General features: G+C 46.0%; 1 protein-coding gene across 1 annotated transcript in view; it reads right to left on the bottom strand.

Annotated features, from left to right (window-relative positions):
- The window catches only part of FRAS1 (Fraser extracellular matrix complex subunit 1), a 279,515-nt gene that overhangs the window by 96,865 nt on the left and 162,372 nt on the right, over positions 1-20,278 (bottom strand). The window contains exons 30-38 of the mRNA XM_087723886.1: positions 18,720-18,898; positions 17,515-17,631; positions 16,380-16,494; positions 15,220-15,357; positions 11,581-11,613; positions 9,607-9,738; positions 8,963-9,088; positions 7,070-7,317; positions 1,223-1,374 (exon numbers count right to left, since the gene is read on the bottom strand). Of these exons, the coding sequence (XP_087580012.1) occupies positions 1,223-1,374; positions 7,070-7,317; positions 8,963-9,088; positions 9,607-9,738; positions 11,581-11,613; positions 15,220-15,357; positions 16,380-16,494; positions 17,515-17,631; positions 18,720-18,898 (1,240 nt within the window). The remainder of the gene's footprint in view (positions 1-1,222; positions 1,375-7,069; positions 7,318-8,962; positions 9,089-9,606; positions 9,739-11,580; positions 11,614-15,219; positions 15,358-16,379; positions 16,495-17,514; positions 17,632-18,719; positions 18,899-20,278) is intronic.

Genomic DNA, 20,278 nt, shown 5'->3' with positions numbered 1-20,278 from the left:
TCCATTCATAGAATTTATGCCAAATCATATACTATTCTGTATCTTCTTCGGCTTCAATTGTAAAGGTTAATCTAACCATTTTGGCACAGTCAAAAACTTTTTCGAATTACAGCCACTGCTATGACCAGTTTGCCCGATCCAACCTGCTAGGTTGGCAGAAGCTGGCACAAGTAACGGGAGCTCACTGCGTTACACGGCGCTAGGGATTTGAACCGCCAAACTGCCAACCTTTCTGATTGGCAAGCTCAGTGTCTTAGCCACTGAGCCACCGCATCTCTTAAAAGTAGTAAGTCATAAAAGTAATAAGGACAGGCTAAAAAAATATTGAATCATTCGTACTGGAAGTCCATGCCTTTTCATGGAAATCCACGCTTTCCTGTTCTGTATGAAGGTCACCGATTTCAATTATTTTTTGGGGGGAAAAAACCTTTATATTTGCCTCCAGCATTAAATGATATATCAGAGAATCTCAGAAGAAGAATAGCTTGGGGGGAAATTCTGAAAACTGGAACCTTTTTATATCTCTGCCTAATCTTTTTTCCCCCCCAGCCCTTAAGGTCAGGATTCTGTTTTTAAGAAAACAATTTCTTAAGAGCTGATGTCTTTTTTTTCCAGGAAAATATTTTTTTTTCCATTTCTATAGTTCGTGCTTCCCTGTTTCATTCGTTCCAATCTTCACACACACCCTGGCAAAAAATGCAATAAAACCTTGGCTTGTAACCTGCATATTTTAATTGCCAACCCACAAAAAACTATTCAAGAGAAAGAGTGCTAGGCACTGGTGAAATTCATTTTTTTTAAACTACCGGTTCTGTGGGGGTGGCTTGGTGGGCGTGGCAGGGGAAGGATGCTGCCAAATCTCCATTCCCGACCCACTCCTGGGGCCAGCCAGAGGTGGTATTTGCTGATTCTCTGAACTACTCAAAATTTCCGCTACCGGTTCTCCAGAACCTGTCAGAAGCTGCTGAATTTCACCCCTGGTATACATGGAGATCATTTCCTTACCGCTCAACTACGGACACAAGGAGAGAAATGAGACACATGACGAGAGAGAGAAACGCCCTCTAATGGCCACCTATATATAGACACCTCAGCAGCTGTTTTTTTTTGAAGAAGGCTACACAACACACAGGGAAACAAGCTTTGTGACATTCACATCATACAGAGGGAAACAAGCTTTGTGACGTTTCACTGGAGGAAATCCTTGGGTGCAAACACTTACCTGATTCTTTGATGGTTAATGTCTTCCATTGTGAAATTATAGACCTCCGAAGACTCATCCGATTGTCGTTCGAAGGCCGTCCGCATAAGACTGCCGTACATTGGAAGAGAAATTAGCTGAATCCTTATCTCAGAATCTGGGGAATTGTTATCCTAAGGGCAGAAGTGAGATTAAGAAAGAAACAGTCATATCCATTAAGATAATCGTTGAACAAAATATGAAGGATGTCACGTTTTTTTGGGGGGGGTCACCACATTACAAAAAAGATATTCAGACTCTGGAAAAAGTGCAAGGAAGAGAAACTAAGAGGACTAAAACCAGTGGGGGGTTATGACCGGTACGCCCGTTCTTTTTTTTTTTTTTTTGTCATTTTCCATAGTTTACTTCCCGTTTCAAGAAAGAAAGACCCGCTGGCTACACAGGTAGTCCTCGACTTATAACAGTTCATTTAGTGATGGTTCCATATTACAACGGTGACTCGTGGCCATTTTTAGAGCCGAGGTGGCGCAGTGGTTAAATGCAGCACTGCAGGCTACTTCAGCTGACTGCAGTTCTGCAGTTCAGCTGTTCAAATCTCACCGGCTCAGGGTTGACTCAGCCTTCCATCCTTCCGAGGTGGGTAAAATGAGGACCCGGATTGTTGTTGTGGGCAATATGCTGACTCTGTAAACCGCTTAGAGAGGGCTGAAAACCCTATGAAGCGGTATATAAGTCTAACTGCTATTGCTATTTCACACATACAACCATTACATCCTCCCCATGGTCATGTGATCCAAACACAGATGCCTGGCCATGACTCATATTTATGACGGTTGCAATGTCCCGGGCTCACGTGATCCCCTTTTTTTTGTGAAATTCTGACAAGCAAAAGTCAATGGAGAAGTCGGATTCACTTAACAACCGTGCTAGGGGTTGATTAGCAACTGTAACGAGAGAGGTCGTAAAATGGAGCAAAACTCACTTAACAAGAGTGTCAACTTAGCGACAGAAATTTTGGACTCAAATTTGGCCATAAGTGGAGGACTACCTGTAATGGGTTCACTTAACATACCATCACATTCATTTAACAACTGTGGTGTTTGCTTAATAGCAATAGAAATAGCAGTTAGACTTATATACCGCTTCATAGGGCTTTCAGCCATCTCTAAGCAGTTTACAGAGTCAGCATATCGCCCCCACAGTCTGGGTCCTCATTTCACCCACCTCGGAAGGATGGAAGGCTGAGTCAACCTTGAGCCGGTGAGATTAGAACTGCTGAACTGCAGATAACAGTCAGCTGAAGTGGCCTGCAGTACTGCACCCTAACCACTGCGCCACCTCGGCTCTTAACAAATACCACAAAATCTAGCATGATTTACAACCGTATTTTTCCCCCACAACTATGGTTATAAGTCACAGGCTACCTGCAATGTACAAAAATTGAAAACAAACATTCCTATGATGTTATTCTGTACTATTCTGTTGCACTGATTTTAAAGTTAAAGAAGAAGAAAATATGCAAAGTATTAGACATTGCAATTCTAATTCGATTAAAAAATTTTTTTTAATCAGTTGAGTCAATAGATTAATTAGCCTGGTGAACCAATTGATTGCTGGAGAGCTTTGATTATTATTATTTTTTGCCAATTAATACATTGACTGAAAAAACATTTAATTAATTAAGAGAGGTATATCCAATTAGCTGAGTTTTTTTTAAAAAAACTGCTGATTATTTTGATTTCAATAACGTGCTTATCGGCCGTCTTTAATTGAGTACAAATATATTTAATCGTTAAAAAAAGGGGTACCAATTAAGCAAAAGACACAGTACTTCAAAACTGCTGATGACTTCAATATGAAAAGATTACATAATCAAATAAACCTACGGTTGCAGCGCGTTCATCAATAATCATCCGACCATAAATAATCACAAAATCAATTGTAGCAGTAAAGGTTACACATATACAAGATGTTATTCGAAATCAGTCAACCCTTAAGAAATGCTCAGGTCTTCATTTACACTAATATTGCTACGATATTCATAAGGGAGAAAAATAGACATAAATAATGTTAGGTGTGAAGAATCAGGAACAAATCTTAAGTCCCAGTCAAGCTGATTTATCGCTCATGCCTATAAACGTGAACAGGGACGCCACTCTGCCTTTAAAGGGACACGGTGGCTCAGGGGCTTAGATGCTGAGCCTGTTGATCAGAAAGGTCGGCGGTTTGGCGGTTCAAATCTCTAGCGTAATGGAGTGAGCTCCCGTTACTTGTCCCAGCTTCTTCTGCCAACCTGGTAGTTCGAAAGCACGTAAGAAATGCAATTAGAAAAATGGGGACCATTTTGGCGGGAAGGTAACAATGCTCCGTGTTCCTTCGGCGTTGAGTCATGCTGGCCACATGACCACGGAGACGTCTTTGGACAGCGCTGGCTCTTCGGCTTTGAAACGGAGATGAGCAACGCCCACTAGAGTCGGGATGTGCGAGTGAGAACATAATGACTCTAGGCTGATTCCTCTCTTGACTCCACCCTCAGACTTTCTTCATCCTTCTCCTACAATATAGGTAGTTCTGTTGTGGTCTGTCGGCAGCCAGCCCCTCCAGCAGCCAAATCAGAGGGGGAGGAGGCGGGTCATCAAGGCAACCTGGGAGCTCCGAAGGGGAGGAGAGAATGGAGTTCTCAGAGAAACACAGGTGGTGCCTGGGCCGTCCGTCAGCCCTCAGATGGAGAGTCAACAGCCCCCAGGTCTGGAGGTGGCAGATAAGGAAGAGGAGGAACAGCTGGGCCCAGTGCCTGATGCGCAGAAAGCAGAGCCCGGGAGGGCCGCATACGACCCTCCCGAGCTCCGTTTTTGCTGGCAGAGGCATCGTGGGCCGGTCCTTTGCTGTTTCCGGGGTGGCCCCACGGGCCAGATCTAAGCACCCCGGGGGCCAAATCTGGCCCGCGGGCCTTGAGTTTGACACCGCTGGTCTATCTGGTGGGTCAGAAGAGGCTTCATGGCATCCGTTTCTCAGATTAGCTTAATTTCCCTTCAGAAAACACAATATCTGCTTAGAAAGAAAGCACTTACTCTTCCTTCCTTCCTTCCTTCCTTCCTTCCTACCTACCTACCTACCTACCTACCTACCTACCTACCTACCTACCTACCTACCTACCTTCCTAATGTACCTACTGGTAGGAGAACAGGTTAAAACCTTTGTCAAGCAGGAACAATCAAGGAGATCCCAGCCTTTGACATTACAGCCTGGTTTTCTTTATACAAGGATTTCTTTCCTGGCCCAGGATCAGCTGTTGTCTATGCGTCATAGAAATGCTAACAGACATCGCTCTACGTGCCCAGATTGTGCTAGCGGCTCTGTGAAATGCCAGAAAGGACAGGCCGCATTCCCACCTGCCTGAAAGTCAGAACCAGGCGTGTGTTTTTTTTTCAAGCAAGGAGGAAGGATGTTGCCTTTGGCTTCATGGCATAGCCACAGGCAACGTTCCCTTTGTCTGGGTGTAAGTTAAAAAAGAAAGCTAGAACAATTCTGACTCGCTGCAGGCTAAGCGATGCTCTTGGGAGATGATCCATCTTGTTCTCCCGGAGTGAGAGGAGATGTTGTGGCCCGCCAGTGGCCAGTGGAACTGGCAGCAGATTCGGACAGTGAGGAGGTTGGGGAGGAACATGGGCCGGTCCTGGAATCTGGGGAAAGCTCCGACGAGGGCTCTGTGTCGGAGGCAGAAAGGGGGCCAGAGACGTCTGGCAGTTATCAGCTGCCTTCAGAGTCAGACATCAGTGAGGCAGAAGAACATCTGGAGCCTGTTCCCAGTGTGCGCATGCGCAGAGTTGCCAGACGAAGGGAACAGCTAAGGAACAAGGGTCGACTTGGGAGTAAGGCCACAGGTGGACGATGAATGGCCCCTCCCAGAAGAAATAAAAGAGGAGTGAAAGGGGAGTGGAGTTTGCAGGAGACAATTAGTTCATTTCCTGCATTCTTGCCAAGTATTGCGGCGTCTGAAAGATATCGGCCTCTCCAAGCCTGATAAAAGTCGGTAATTGTGATCTATCTTGAAAGACTGTAGGAGAGGGAAGACTTTGCTGGAGAGGAATTCATTGTAAATTAAATAAAAGGGGGTTATCCGGATGAGGACTCGGCTTCGTGCTGCTGGGGAAGCCTAGGTCAGAACAGGAGGGAGACACAATCCCCACTCTCCCCTCTATAACACTGAAATTCATTGGATCACTAGGGTTAATGGTAAAGGTTTCACCTGTCCAGTTATGTCTGTCTCCAGGGGGCAGTGCTCATCTCCGTTTCCTAATATATAATATATAATATAATATAAAAGAAGGAGGAGGAGGAGGAGAATGAGAAGAAGAAGGAAGAGAAGGAGAAGGAGGAGAAGGAGAAGAAGAAGACAACAAAGAAGAAAAAGAAGAAGAAGAGGAGGAGGAGGAGGAGGAGGAAGAGGAAGAAGGAGGAGGAGGAGGAAGTGGAGGAGGAAGGAGGAGGAGGAGGAGGAGAAGAAGAAGAAGAAGAAGGAGGAGGAGGAGGAGGAGGAGGGGGAGGAGGAAGGAGGAGGAGGAAGAGGGGGAGGAGGAGAAGGAGAAGAAGGAAGAGAAGGAGGAGGAGAAGAAGAAGAAAAAGAAGAAAAAGAAGAAGGAGGAGGTGGAGGAGGAAAGAGAAGGAGGAGGAGGAGGAGGAGGAGGAGGAGGAGGAGGAGGAGGAGGAGGAGAAGAAGAAGAAGAAGAAGAAGAAGAAAAAGAAGGTGGTGGAGGAGGAAGGAGGAGGAGGAGGAAGAGGAGGAGGAGAAGGAGAAAAAAAAGAAGAAGAAAAAGAAGAAGGAGGAGGTGGAGGAGGAAAGAGAAGGAGGAGGAGGAGGAGGAGGAGGAGGAGGAGGAGGAGAAGAAGAAGAAGAAGAAGAAGAAGAAGAAGAAGAAGAAGAAGAAGAAGAAGAAGAAGAAGAAGAAGAAGAAAAAGAAGGCGGTGGAGGAGGAAGGAGGAGGAGGAGGAGGAGGAAGAGGGGGAGGAGGAGAAGGAGAAGAAGAAGGAAGAGAAGGAGGAGGAGAAGAAGAAAAAAAGAAGAAGAAAAAGAAGAAGGAGGAGGTGGAGGAGGAAAGAGAAGGAGGAGGAGGAGGAGGAGGAGGAGGAGGAGGAGGAGGAGAAGAAGAAGAAGAAGAAGAAGAGAAGAAGAAGAAGAAGAAGAAGAAGAAGAAGAAGAAGAAGAAGAAGAAGAAGATATTGCAGTCATTTCTATTGTAGCTAAAGTGTAGGTCCCTTCCAATTCTGCTTTTTTGATCTAGGCACAAGTCATTAGAAGTCATTATAACAAAATAATTTTTGACCCCTAAGAACTTTGCAAAACATGGGCTGTTTTACACCAGAGTCCGTCCGGAATCCCAAAGAGGCTGTCTTCAGCCATATGATCAGCAGCGACCTTGGTATTTGTCAGGGACACAGAAAAATGTCATTTAAGAAGCTGCTCTGAACTTAAAAACAGGGGGGGGGGGGAATCAGTTTCAGGGAATGTTCTGAACTTAGGATTCCTTTGGATCTTCAGTTGCCAAGTTTTGACCTGATCATTCAAAGCTGAATTTTGCACAAGAAAACCTCTACCATAGGAGGAAGACAAAACCAAAATTATTTGGTTCTTCCCCTTTCTCTTCTGTCTAAGCCAGGGGTCCCACCCGTGTGCTGACTGAGGAATTCTGGGAGTTGAAGTTCACAAGTCTTAAAAGTTGCCAAGGTTGAAAACCCCTAGTCCAAACAGATAACCTTACATTTTCTATCTCCTTAACTCTACGACTGTTTCGAACCCACCAAAATACCCATATATTAAGATACAGATTAAACTTGAGAGATAGTATAAAAAAAAGATCAAATGCTTACAATATAGGCAAAGTGGGATCGAGTGATGATCACGGAGTTTTTACCAGCCACGGTGATACTCAGCGAGCAGCTAGGATCCAACCTGGGCCCGTTAATGTCCACTGGAGTCACCTCCACCTTGAGCAAAACCACGTCTTTGGTATTTCCGTCAGTGACGGAAATTTCCATGCTGTCTTCTCCTGAGGATGAGCCGTCGTGAAGATAATGCAAGGCGTTCCTGGTGACTTCCTCATAGGTGAAGCTATCGCCTTCCCAAAAAGACATGGTAAAATCAGAATTTTCTCCTTGACGTAACATGAACTCCTCTAAGTAAATAGCGAAACGTGTCTCGGCCTAAGTACAGACATCTGTGTGAGTTTACCAAATATTGACTCTGTCAGTGTATATTCATGAACTGGAATAGGGCTTAGTAACAAGGCCAGCCAATGGGAGTTGAAACAGTTTGGAGCCTGGGCGTGGCTTAGCTCTGCAGCTCTGAGTCTGTGCTGAGCTCTTAAATTGTCTGCTGCTCTGAACTGAAACTGAAACTGAAACTGTTCTCTTTTCTCCTCTGCTGGTGTTTCGCTTGTATTTATTACCATGTTGGGGGGGAAAAAAACTTGCTTTGGGTATTGTATATTTACTTATGTCTTGTTATGAATATAAAGAAGTTTGGAATCCTGCTGAATTGTCTGATTGTGTGTTAACTGATGCTAACAACCATGACTACTTTGTGACAGACTTGGTGTTCCTCATTATGGTCATTAATATTGTGGCCCGCCAGCAGCCTGCAGAGCTGGCAGCAGATTCGGACAGTGAGGAGGTTGGGGAGGAACATGGGCCAGTCCTGGAGGCTGGGAAAGGCTCTGAGGTGGGCTCTATGTCGGAGGCAGGGAGGGGGCCAGGGCCGTATGCCAGTTATCAGCTGCCTTCAGAGTCAGACATCAGTGAGGCAGAAGAACAGCTGGAGCCTGTTCCCAGTATGCACATACACAGAGTTGCCAGATGAAGGGAACAGCTAAAGAACAGGGCTCGACTTGCGAGTAAGGCCACAGGTGGATGGTGAATGGCCCCTCCCAGAGGAAATAAAAGAGGAGCGAAAGGGGAGTGGAGTTTGCAGGAGACAACTAATTCGCTTAATTTTGTTCGTGACTCTCCGAGACTCCTGGCCAAGTTCTGCAGAGATCGGCCTGGCAGCTCTCCAAGCCAGATAAGATCTGTGACTGTAAATCCTCCCTTGAAAGACTTGGCTGGATGTGAATGAGCAGAATTCGCAGGGAATTAACAAAAGGAGTTTTTGTCGGGACAAGGAGTTGGCTTCATGCTCTTGGGAAGCCTCGGTCAGAACAATTAAGTGAAAACTACTGGTAAGCATTCGTCTTGCACTTCAGTGGATTTTTGCTTTTTCTTAACAGGTCACAGACAAAACCGTACGAGAAACGTCCTCTAAGCTCGTGGCACGACAAAACCGCGCTCGACTAAAGCGCGCCCGATTAAACCGCGTCGCTGACATCATCAACAGGGCGACAACCGCGAGCGCGGAGAAAGAAGGGCGCTTTAAATAGCGCTTTGAAAGCAAGCCGATTCAACTTAAGGTAAGGGTTAGGTTTAGGGTTAGGTTTAGGGTTAGGTTTAGGGTTAGGTTAAGGGTTATGGTTAGGTTTAGGGTTAGGTTAAGGGTTAGGATTAGGTTTAGGGTTAGGTTAAGGGTTAGGTTTAGGGTTAGGTTTAGGATTAGGTTTAGGATTAGGTTTAGGGTGGTTAGGTTTAGGTTTAGGGGTTAATTTTAGGTTTAGCGTTTACAGCGTGCTTCTGTCTCCGCGCTGTTGTCGCCCTGTGATGGCGTCAGCTATGCGGTTTCGTCGAGTGCGCTTTAGTCGAACGCGGTTTTGTGGTGGAACCCTCCAAGCTTACCTGTTGCCATGTAGACTGGGAATCCAGAACCATGTCTGAGAAGAGCTCCATGGTGAGGAGGTTCTACCACTTCAAAGAAGAGATCCTCAGCAGCAATGTGCCTGTCACTCAGGGTCAGCTTTATTCCTTCACCATCCAAATAGAGAGAGGGAGGAAGCAAAGTATATTTAGATGTTTAGCCTCTGATCTCCAAGGGAGAATGCAATTTATTAGCAGGTGAGAGCAGAGCGTGGATAGGGGAATCAGTGGCATTTCGGGTATTGACACATTTAAAAACCTTTACTGCTAGCAAATGAAATAGTCGAGGCGGGGCAATCCACTCTGCCACACCAATCACCTGGGCTTCGGAAAAGGAACTATAGGTGAGTATAGCGCAGGGGCTATACTGTGGGGTTTTACCAGCTGTTGGGTGGAGTATGGCAGTAGGCGGTCTTCCTCTCTTCGCTGATGTCCACAGCAAAGTGGGTTCCCGGGGCCCTTTTATCAATGTTTAATTCCTCTACTGAACATTCGGTTCCTGGACTGGTGCCAAGTAATTTATGGGAAATCCCCTAATTGAACTGCTACCGTTATGAATTATAAATGTAGCATAGTGTGTACCTGAAGCCCATTGATGAACTAGTCTTGTTTTTCCCCCCCCTTACCAATGGCAGCTCTGCCTCCTTGGCTGACCTCGAGCACTGGAGCGGTCATCTGGAACAATGGAGGCTCTACATCCATGGAAAGCAGGTGAATGGTAAACGGCATCTCGGGACTTATATGTTCTCCATCCGACACTGAAAGAAAGGACTGGAGTGAGTACGGTATTTTTCGGACTATAAGACGCACCGGAGTATAAGACGCACCATGATTTTGAAGAGGTAAATTTTAAAAAAAAAATTTTTGTACTCTGCAGGCCTCCCAAACCCTCTGCACGCCTCATTTCTCCCCCCCCCCCACAAAAAAAGCATGCAGAGCTTTGGGAGACTCGTAGAGTGCTCCTGGGGGATGGGGGGGGGGAACAGTCAAACGAGTAAAAAACAGGCCATTTTTTGCAAAAAAAAAAGCGGGCATGCAGAGGCTTTGGGAGGCTTGTAGAGTGCTCCTAGGAGTTGGGGGGGGGAGAGCAAAAAACAGGCCTTTTTTTGCTCATTTTTGCCCTCCCCAGCCCCAAGGAGCACTTTGCAAACCTCCCAAACCCTCTGCACGTCCATTTTTGCGAAGGGGGTGGAGTTTCAGGAGGCCAAAAATGCTGTATTCAGTGTATAAGACGCACCCAGATTTTCACCCTCTTTTTTTGGGGGGGGAAGGTGCATCTTATACGCCGGAAATTACGGTATGTTGCATAAAAGAATCAGACTTAAAATTATTCCTTCCTTAGGTGGATGCGAAAGATTGGCTGTACTCTAAAATGTTGGTGTTTTGCCCTCTCGGTCACCGGCCCTTCCAGCAGCCGAATCAGAGGAGGAGGAGAAGGAGAAGGAGTCAGGGTCAGCATCAAGGCAAGCTGAGGGCTCCGAAGGGGAAGAGGGAATGGAGAGGGCAAAGAGAAACAGAGGCGGAGTCTGGGACCATCCATCAGCGCTCAGATGGAAAGTCAACAGCCCCCAGGTCTGTTGAGGTGGCTGATGAGGAAGAGGAGGAACAGCTGGGTCCAGTGCCTGACACGCAGATGCGCAGAAAGCAGAGGCCACTGATAGTTGCAAGTTCCTTCCTTGTTTAGCTGATCCTTCTTTAGGGAGCAACCCCTGCTTCGGTCTTGCAAGGCCATTCTCACATCCCATTACGCCAAATAACATTAAAGGGGCTCTAAGCAAGAACGCACATAGCAACATTTCCAGGTTTAGCTGATTAGGTTCTAGTCCTGCCTTAGGCATGAAAGCCAGCTGGGTGACTTTGGGCCAATTACCAGGAGATGGTGAGTTCTAGTTCCATTTTAGGCATGAAAGCCAGCTGGGCGGCTTTGCGCCAATCACCAGGAGATGGTGAGTTCTAGTTCCACTTAGGTATGAAAGGCAGCTGGGTGACTTTGGGCCAATCACCAGGAGATGGTGAGTTCTAGTTCCATTTTAGGCATGAAAGCCAGCTGGGTGACTTTGCACCAATCACCAGGAGATGGTGAGTTCTAGTTCCACTTAGGCATGAAAGGCAGTTGAGTGACTTTGGGCCAATCACCAGGAGATGGTGAGTTCTAGTTCCACTTAGGCATGAAAGGCAGTTGAGTGACTTTGGGCCAATCACCAGGAGATGGTGACTTCTAGTTCCACTTAGGTATGAAAGCCAGTTGGGTAACTTTGGGCCAGTCGCTCTCTTTCAGCAAAATTCACTCCTCTTATTTTGTGGGGGAAAATAAGAAAAGGAAAGAACATTGGGCATTTTTGCTGCCTTGAGTGATTTATAAAAATAACAAAGGTGGGATAAAAAACAAATTTAATATTATCTAGTCGGGTGAATGAAATATCCGCCAACAAATGACAAAGCTTAGAGGGCACCAAGGACTCCGCAGTGTTTGATCTATCACCAAGACTCCTATTTCAACACTGCATTCCCTGTTTATTAGGTGGTCCTAAGGTCTTCAAAACAGATGGAACGAAATATAAATACACACTTTGAGTGATGTGCAAGTAATATCCACATACCTGTAAAACGAAAGTTAATCGATTCCGGAAGACCTAAAGGAGATGAAAAGATTAGGAAAGCACAACTGTTGGCAGCATATAGAAATCACACAATAGAAAATGAAATTGATCCACTACACAGGTGTGATGTCACAAAGAATTTGTAGAAGGTGAAAGACACAAGGCCAACTGTATTTGGAGATACTGACTGCATCCTCTGTGGAGGCGAGACCACCGTTTTTAAGATAACAAAGACGGGAAAATGAGTTTCCTATTCGGGTGAAGATTTCAAAATGTGTTTTATTTTGAAGCAAAATGCGGTAGGCCTCTGTTGTGGCCCAGCAGGAGCCGTTGGAGCTGCCACCAAACTCCGACAGCGAGGGGCCCTATGAGTCGGCTCTGGAGGATGTGGAGGATCCTGGATAGGGTTCTGACTCCGAGCAGGGCGCAGAGAGGCTGGTTGGCCACCAGGAGGCGCCTGAGCCTTGGACCAGTGGGGAGGAGACAAGGGAGTGTGATCCGGACGTCAACAGAGGGGAGGAGCCAAGGGAGTTGTTCCTGGATGGCAGAGGTGGGTTCCTACCAGTTCGTACCTATTCGGTAGAACCGGTTCGTCAAATCTACCGAACCGGTTAGAAGAGGTTCCACCAGTGGACCCGGAAAGCAGGCCACACCTACAGAAGAGGTTCCAAATTTTTTTGAAACCCACCACTGGTCCTTGGATATGATTATTCTACACTATCATGCCCATATTTATAGAACTCAGTGCCTCTGTGAAAGGTAAGGATGACTACTGCGTTTGTGGTGCAATCAGAACATTGCGTGTGTTGAAGTTGTTTTAACGCAAACCAAAGATGCCTTTTAAAAAACAAGTTTACATCCTATTCTTATCCATGCCAGTGCTGTGTGTGAGGTAATTTAAGGTGGTTCTGACAAGTGTCGTCGGCATCTTCATATCCGGTCACATGGGTGGCAAGCCACTCCCATCCGGTCACATGGGTGGCAAGCCACTCCCACAAAGGAGGCCACACACACAGAGTAGGTTCAAACAATTTTTGAAACCCACCACTGGTCCTTGGGGATCTTATTTAAAAACAATTTTAACAACTGGAGGGGAAAAAAACCCGTTTTTAAGTCCCTGAGGCCTGTTTATAGCAAAGGCTGACACAAAATACATCTTTAAAATATGAAAAAAAAAGGAGTACTTTTGAAAAATGCCCGGCTTTCAGCTTTTGGCAGCTCATTTCATTCCATCTCCCATTCATTTTGATGGATTATGCCCCCTGTGTTCCAGCGCTGGCAGGCTAAACACAGCAGGTGAGGCACAGAAGTTCCTACTGGAAGATGGCTTTGTAGGTTTGTTCCTTTTGAAGATGTAGAAATGGCAGCTTCTCGGACCATAACGCATCTAAGGCAGAGGTGGCATTCAGCCGGTTCGGACTGGTTCCCCCAAACTGGTAGTGGAAATCACGGGTGGCTCTGCCCACCCGCCCCCAGCTCTATGGCATCGTGACCCGACAAAAGGGCGAATGACAAAACCACGCCCGACTAAACCGCGTCGCTAAAACCGCAATGTCATCAGCACGGCGACAACAGCGCGGAGACAGAAGGGCGCTTTACAACAGTGCGTCGACAGAAAGCCGATTTAACTTAAGGTAAGGGTTAGGTTTAGGGTTAGGTTCAGGGTTAGGTTCAGGGTTAGGTTTAGGTTTAGGGTTAGGGTTAGGTTTAGGGTTAGGTTCAGGGTTAGGTTTAGGGTTAGGTTTAGGGTTAGGTGTAGGGTTAGGTTTAGGGTTAGGTTTAGGGTTAGGTTTAGGTTTAGGGTTAATTTTAGGGTTAGGTTTAGGGTTAGGTTTAGGGTTAGGTTCAGGGTTAGGTTCAGGGTTAGGTTTAGGGTTAGGTTTAGGGTTACGTTTAGGGTTAGGTTCAGGGTTAGGTTTAGGGTTAGGGTTAGGGTTAGGGTTAGGGTTAGGTTTAGGTTTAGGGTTAGGTTTAGGGTTAGGTTCAGGGTTAGGTTTAGGGTTAAGTTTAGGGTTAGGTTTAGGTTTAGTTTTACAGTGCGCTTCTGTCGCCGCGCTGTTGTCGGCGCGATTCAGCGCTCATTCGTTGGAGCTCTTTAGAACAGCGCGGTTTAGTCGGGCGCGGTTTTGTCATTCGCCCTTTTGTCGGTGAACCCTATGGCATCCCATTTAGGCACTCTTTTAAGCCAAAGTGCATGCGTGGAAAGTAGGTAATTATTTTAGTCTGTTGCATTTCAGCAGCTTCTCTTAAGAGTACGATTGCTCTGTTATGGTAATTCCAATATTATAAATATAAGATGAAAACCTATTCAAAACCTACACAGAAAAATGAAGCAAAAATTTACAGAATTTGGAATTTTTAAGACCTCCAATGGACAACATTGGAGGTCTTCGAGACCGCCTACTGCCAAATACCTCCCAGCGGCCAGTAAGATCCCACAGATTGGGCCTCCTTCAGATGCCGTCAGCCAGACAGTGTCGGCTGGCAGGCCCCCAGAGGAGAGCCTTCTCTGTGGCTGCTCCGGCTCTCTGGAATCAGCTACCCCCGGAGATCCGGACCATACCCACTCTCATGGCCTTCAGGAAAGCTGTAAAAACCTGGCTGTTCCAGCAGGCCTGGAGCTGTTGACCACATTGTTGAGGTCCAGCCCCGGTTAGAATGAATGGATGTGCTTTGTGATTTTAAACTGTCTTTTTTTTTCCTTTTTCTTCTTTTGTAAGCCACCCGGAGTCCTTCGGGATTGGGCGGCATATAAATTTTAATAATAAATAAATAAATAAACATGATAGAAATGAAAATATCCATGATAGAAAGGGAAAATGGATATTGCCATTTTTTCCCCCTCCCCTTCATTATACTGTTAATATTACAAGATGTTCCATGACAGTTAATAGCAAGGGCCAGTTTAGTGTAGTGGTTGCCCGTGAGCTCACATTCGTGAACCGGTCGGGAAAGTAAGTGAATACCACCCCTGATCTAAGGTGTAACATCTAAGCAATGCCTAACGGTGCAAGCAATTCGATAGGCGCCCAGGGAAATTCACGAGCCGATGTTAATTCATGAACTGATACTAATCTGATGATTAGTGGTGTAATTGCTGTAAAATTTCATTGTGAAACACGCACGCGGCCCCACAAATCACTGAGGGCCATATATTAGACGGAAAGGGAAAATTACGAGTGGGTTGCGCTGCAAGGCGGAATTAATATTCACCCAACAAACTGCAATGGATTGCCATGTCCTGAAGATGCTGGTGTTTTAACTATTCTTATTTCCTTTTGTAGAATTATCCGTGTATGACTTGGACTGTTTGATGGACTCTGATAACTCTATTTCCACAAAAGTAAAAGCCTATTTAAACTGCAGTGTCTCTGTATGCTGGTTTGTGTGTTCTCCAGCAACACTCTCACAACGCTTCTCTGAACGTACTTGCTCTCCCAACGGGGAGCTTACCTAACAAGATCAATGTTTCTCAACCTCAAAAAGATCTGTGGCCTTCAACTCCCAGAATTCCCCAACCTGCATGTTGACCTCCACTCGTCTTAAAGTTCCTGAGAAACCCTTATTTTTTCAGAGAATGTTAGGGAGTTATGGATGGGAATCTATGAATGGGTGCTAGTCAGTGAGTTAAATTCTTACCAGCAAAGGAGAATTCCATCAGCTCCTTAATATGCGATCCAGCACTAGGTGGACGATAGACAATCTTGCCATTGTTGATGTCAGTTTGAGTAAAAGAGGCGACCGGGAAGAACGGTTTGTCCCTGTGCTCCACCATGCCTGTTACAATGGAGAGAGAGTTTATTTATTTCTTAGATCTCTCTATATAAAAATGGCAGCGTGAGTGTCTGTGTGGGTGTGTTCCAGCATAACTCTGGAACGCCTCAAGCAATTTCAGCCAAACTTGGTACACAGATGACTTAGTCTCTGGAGGAAAAAAATACTGTGTGGGTAAGACACCCCTAACACCCCTCGTGGTGTGTGTTCTGTTAAGATGCAGCCTGTTGTGCCTTAAAATGGCTTCTACTGTACTGCTGTTATATGGCTTCTACCGTGCAGCGCAGTGGAGTTGCCCTGGTAACAGCTTCACAGTACTCCACAAGGGGGCTCCCTGTGGTAAGGGGGAAAATCCAACATTAGAAATTACATTTGGTCCAGAAATTCTCTCCTTATAAATAAATACCCAAGGTGGCGCAGTGGTTAAATGCAGCACTGCAGGCTACTGCTAGATCAGCAGGTCAGCGGTTCAAATCTCACCGGCTCAGGGTTGACTCAGCCTTCCATCCTTCCGAGGTGGGTAAAATGAGGACCCAGATTGTAGGGGGCAATATGCTGACTCTCTGTAAACCGCTTAGAGAGGCCTGAAAGGCCTATGAAGCGGTATATAAGTCTACTGCTATTGCTATTGCTATAATGCCGGGTTATCAGTTAGCAGTTATGGCATTCTCTTGAATTGTTTACAGAGTACTGCCCACAACAATCTCGGTCCTCATTTTACCAACCTCGGAAGGATGGAAGGCTGAGTCAACCTTGGTGAGGTCAGAATCGAACTGCTGGCAGAGGCAGAGTTAGCCTGCAATGCTGCATTCTAACCACTACACCACCGCGGCTCTTTCGACACTTCAGCTTTCACCAAAGAAAGTTCAATGATTTCCCAAAAACTTGTTAATTTATAAATACTTAATTGATAAATGCCTTCAGTATCCTTCAACCTACCCTCCCCGCTGCCTGGTTACCAGCCTATATTAGTTTCAGTTGCAAAAGAATCACATTAAAAAAATATATATATGAAATGATCATGCCTTGATTTGGAGGCAAGGGTACAGTCACGTTGTACGTGATTTCTTCACTTGGAGTCTGCGCGTTGACAAAAGACAGTTGATGGGGTTGAATAGGTGTCACACGATCTTCTAGTGCCTGAAAGATAGATATTTAGATAGATAAATGTGTACTTATACACCATCTTGACTTTTTTTTTTTACTACCTTCGTCCTATAGATGGCGCTGGTCCATTTGCATCGCACTTGTGTCCGATCGGATTGACTTCTGGGTTGAAAGGGTCAGAAGAAGGTGAGATCACTGTTGGCTGGGGGATGCCCAGTTGGAGCCACCTTTCATATCCCCAGCAGGAGCTGGAGCGAAGGAATGGGGCTCACCCCTCCCCACAGCAGCACTCGGGTCTCGAACGTGAGATTGATGCTTGTCAACCCAGCATCCTAACCACACGAGCTATGATACTCCTCAGTTGGTCCATTAAATATACAAAGCTTGTGCAATCTTTTATATACACAAAGTTTGCATAATTCTCTAATAAAAGCATATAGTGCAGCTCTTGCTGTGGCCCGCCAGCAGAGCTGGCAGCAGATTCAGACAGTGAGGAGGTTGGGGAGGAATAGGGACCAGTCCTGGAGTCTGGGGAAGGCTCTGATGAGGGCTCTGTGTCGGAAGAAGAGACGGGGTCAGAGCCGTATGCCAGTTATCAGCTGCCTTCAGAGTCAGCTGGAGCCTGTTCCCAGTGTGTGCATGCCCAGAACTGCCAAGCGAAGGGAACAGCTAAAGAACAGGAGTCAGCTTGGGAGTAAGGCCACAGGTGGACGATGAATGGCCCCTCCCATAGGAAATAAAAGAGGAACAAAAAGGGAGTGGAGTTTGCAGGAGATAATTAATTCGCTTAATTAGTTTGTGACTCTCTGAGATTCCTGGCCAAGTTTTGCAGAGATCGGCCTGGCAGCCCTCCAAGCCAGATAAGGTCTGTGACTCTAAATCCTCCCTTGAGAGGCTTTGCTGGATGTGAATGAGCAGAATTCACACTAGATTAATAAAAGGTTTTTTTTGTCAGGAGAAGGAGTTGGGAAGCCTTGGTCAGAATAGCTCTGTTATTAGTGACCCCCCAATAAAGAAACATGCATTCTTTGAGAAATATAATTCTGGACTTACCGTCATGTGAAAAGCAGATCTGGCGGAGGACACAGGTGATGCCAAGTGAGGCGGTAAGATGGCAATGTTGAACAGGTGGGTCTCAAGATGTGTCTGTGGGAAACCTGCACCAGAGACCTGCAAATATGACATTACACAAAGGAAACAGAGGCAGTGAGACTTTTGTGCATCATAGCAGATAGGTACCTAGTGCCGTTATGCGTGACCCAACAAAAGGGCAAAAGACAAAACCACGCCCGACTAAACCGCGTCGCTAAAACCGTGACGTCATCAACGCGCCAACAACAGCGCGTCGACAGAAGGGCGATTTAAGTTAAGGGTTAGGTTTAGGGTTAGGTTTAGGGTTAGGGTTAGCGTTACGTTTAGGGTTAGGTTTAGGGTTAGGGTTAGGTTTAGTTTTACAGCGCGCTTCTGTCGCCGCGCTGTTGTCGGCGCGATTCAGCGCTCATTCGTCGGAGCGCTTTAGAACACGCGGTTTTGTCACCGTGGTTTAGTCGGGCGCGGTTTAGTCGTTCGCCCTTTTGTCGGTGAACCCCGTTATGAGACTGCTGGAACAGAGAGATTACAGATCACAGAGATTACAGAGAATCTTCAATTTACAATCATTTATTTAACAACCATTCGAACTTAACAACAGCTTTGTAAAAAGTGACTTACGGCCTGAATTCACACTTATAACTGTTGCACCACCTTGTGGTTACATTTATGACTGGTTGCAACATCCTGCGCTGACGTGATTCCCGATATACGGCCTTCCCCCCTCGAATTTCCCGCCAAAAAAAAACAAACAACATTGGATTTACATAACAAAAATTAAAGGATTATAAAATAAGACCGAATTAAAGCACTTGCTGCTCTTAACGATGGTGTAATTTGTTGATGAGACAGGTCGGCAGTTTGGCGGTTCGAATCCCTAGCGCCGCATAATGGAGTGAGCTCCCGTGACTTGTCCCAGCTTCTGCCAACTTAGCAGTTCGAAAACGTATAAAAATGCAAGTAGACCAATAGGGGCCCCCTTTGGTGGGAAGGTTGCAGAGTTCCGTGCACCTTCTGTGTTTAGTCATGCCGGCCACATGACCACGGAGACGTCTTCGGATAGCGCTGGATCTTCGGCTTTGAAACGGAGAGGACGACCTCCCCCTAGAGTCAGGAACGACTAGCACATACGTATGTGAGAGGGGAACCTTTACCTTTACTTAACATACCTGGAAGCGGAATGAGTCACTCTCCGTCTCGGCTCCAGAGTGCCTGTACCAAATGACACCTTCGTTGATGTCCTGTTGGGTGAAAGTGGTTGTAGAGGTGGCTCTACCTTCACTGGCCAAAGGCTGCCATCCTAATCCAGAATCATCGGCGGGCATGGGAACCAGAAACACCACTTCACCTAGGAAAGCCCAGAGAGAAGAGACAGGAGGGCACTTTGAGGAGGTGAAAGTTAGCAGTTTTCAAAATGATGGTACTTTGACAGTCCACTATAATTATGACCTTGAGATGTGAAGGATCCTAATAGCAATAGCTATAGCACTTAGACTTATATAACGCTTTACACAGTGCTTTACAGCCCTCTCGAAATGGTTGATAAGAGTCAGCTTCTTGCCCCCCAACAATCTCGGTCTTCATTTTACCCACCTCGGAAGGATGAGTCAACCTTGAGCCTGATGAGACTCAAACTGCCGAATTGCAGTCAGCCGGCAGTCAGCAGAAGTAGCCTGCAGTACTGCACTCTAACCACTGCGCCACCACAGCTCCTAAGTAAGTCTACAGATGACAGCAATAGCACTTAGACTTATATATCGCTTCACGGTGCTTTTACAGCCCGCTCTCAGCAGTTGACAGAGTCAGCCTCTTGCCCCCCAACAATCTGGGTCTTCATTTCACCCACCGTGGAAGGACGGAAGAAGGCTGAGTCAACCTTGAGCCTGGTGAGATTCAAACTGCCAAATTGCAGGCAGCCGGCAGTCAGCAGAAGTAGCATGCAGTACTGCACTCTAGCCACTGCGCCACCGCGGCTCTAATGCAGGTGGTCCTCAAAGGTTTTTTTCTCAGTACATTCCACTGCAAATCACCCAAAAGAAGAATCCGATGCGTCTTAGAAGCTTTATAAAACCTGATTGTTTTTAGAGACACTTGAAACCGCTCTCAACAGTCATTCGGATCAAAATAGCAATCATAGTGAGCTTCAGTATTGGTGTCCCTGCCTCCAGAAGTCTTCTGGGCTAAAATTGGATATAGTCGTTCTTGCCTTTAATCTGTTTTGACACCGGAGTTACAGATTCTATTACCCTGACAGTCTGGATATGGCGGTTTTGTCTCTATTATTTACGCTCTTGACAAATCACTTCCCGGAGGGGGCTAATACCGAACGCCTGAGTTACGTAGAATGCATACATCTCAATTAAATAACCTCACACACCAAGCTGATCTGTCACATCATTGGTAAACTCTTCCTCTTTATGTTTCTCTCCAACGTTTTCATTCCTGCCACAGCCACTAAATTGGGCTTTGAGAGTTTAAAGCAGTGGTAGTTCAACCAAAATATTTTTTTTTACAAAAAACGGACTGTATTTTGCTTGTTTTTGGCCCACCTATAACTCGCAGGAGCACTCTACAAGCCTCCTAAACGCTACTTACGGCTTTTTTTTTGAGAGGAGGGAGGTTTTTGGGAGGTCTGCAGAGTGCAAAAACTTTTTTTTTTTAAATTCGCCTCTTCAAAACCTTGGTGCATCTTATACTCCGAAAAATACGGTGCTTCTCGATTGTTGGT

The sequence above is a fragment of the Thamnophis sirtalis genome, unplaced genomic scaffold (genome assembly GCF_051295495.1).
Source record: "Thamnophis sirtalis isolate CommonGarterSnake01/CBP01778 unplaced genomic scaffold, rThaSir2_p1.2 scaffold_10, whole genome shotgun sequence".
Taxonomy (NCBI): domain Eukaryota; kingdom Metazoa; phylum Chordata; class Lepidosauria; order Squamata; family Natricidae; genus Thamnophis; species Thamnophis sirtalis.
Note: the sequence above shows the minus strand (reverse complement) of the source record. Positions and strands in the feature narration are given on the sequence as shown.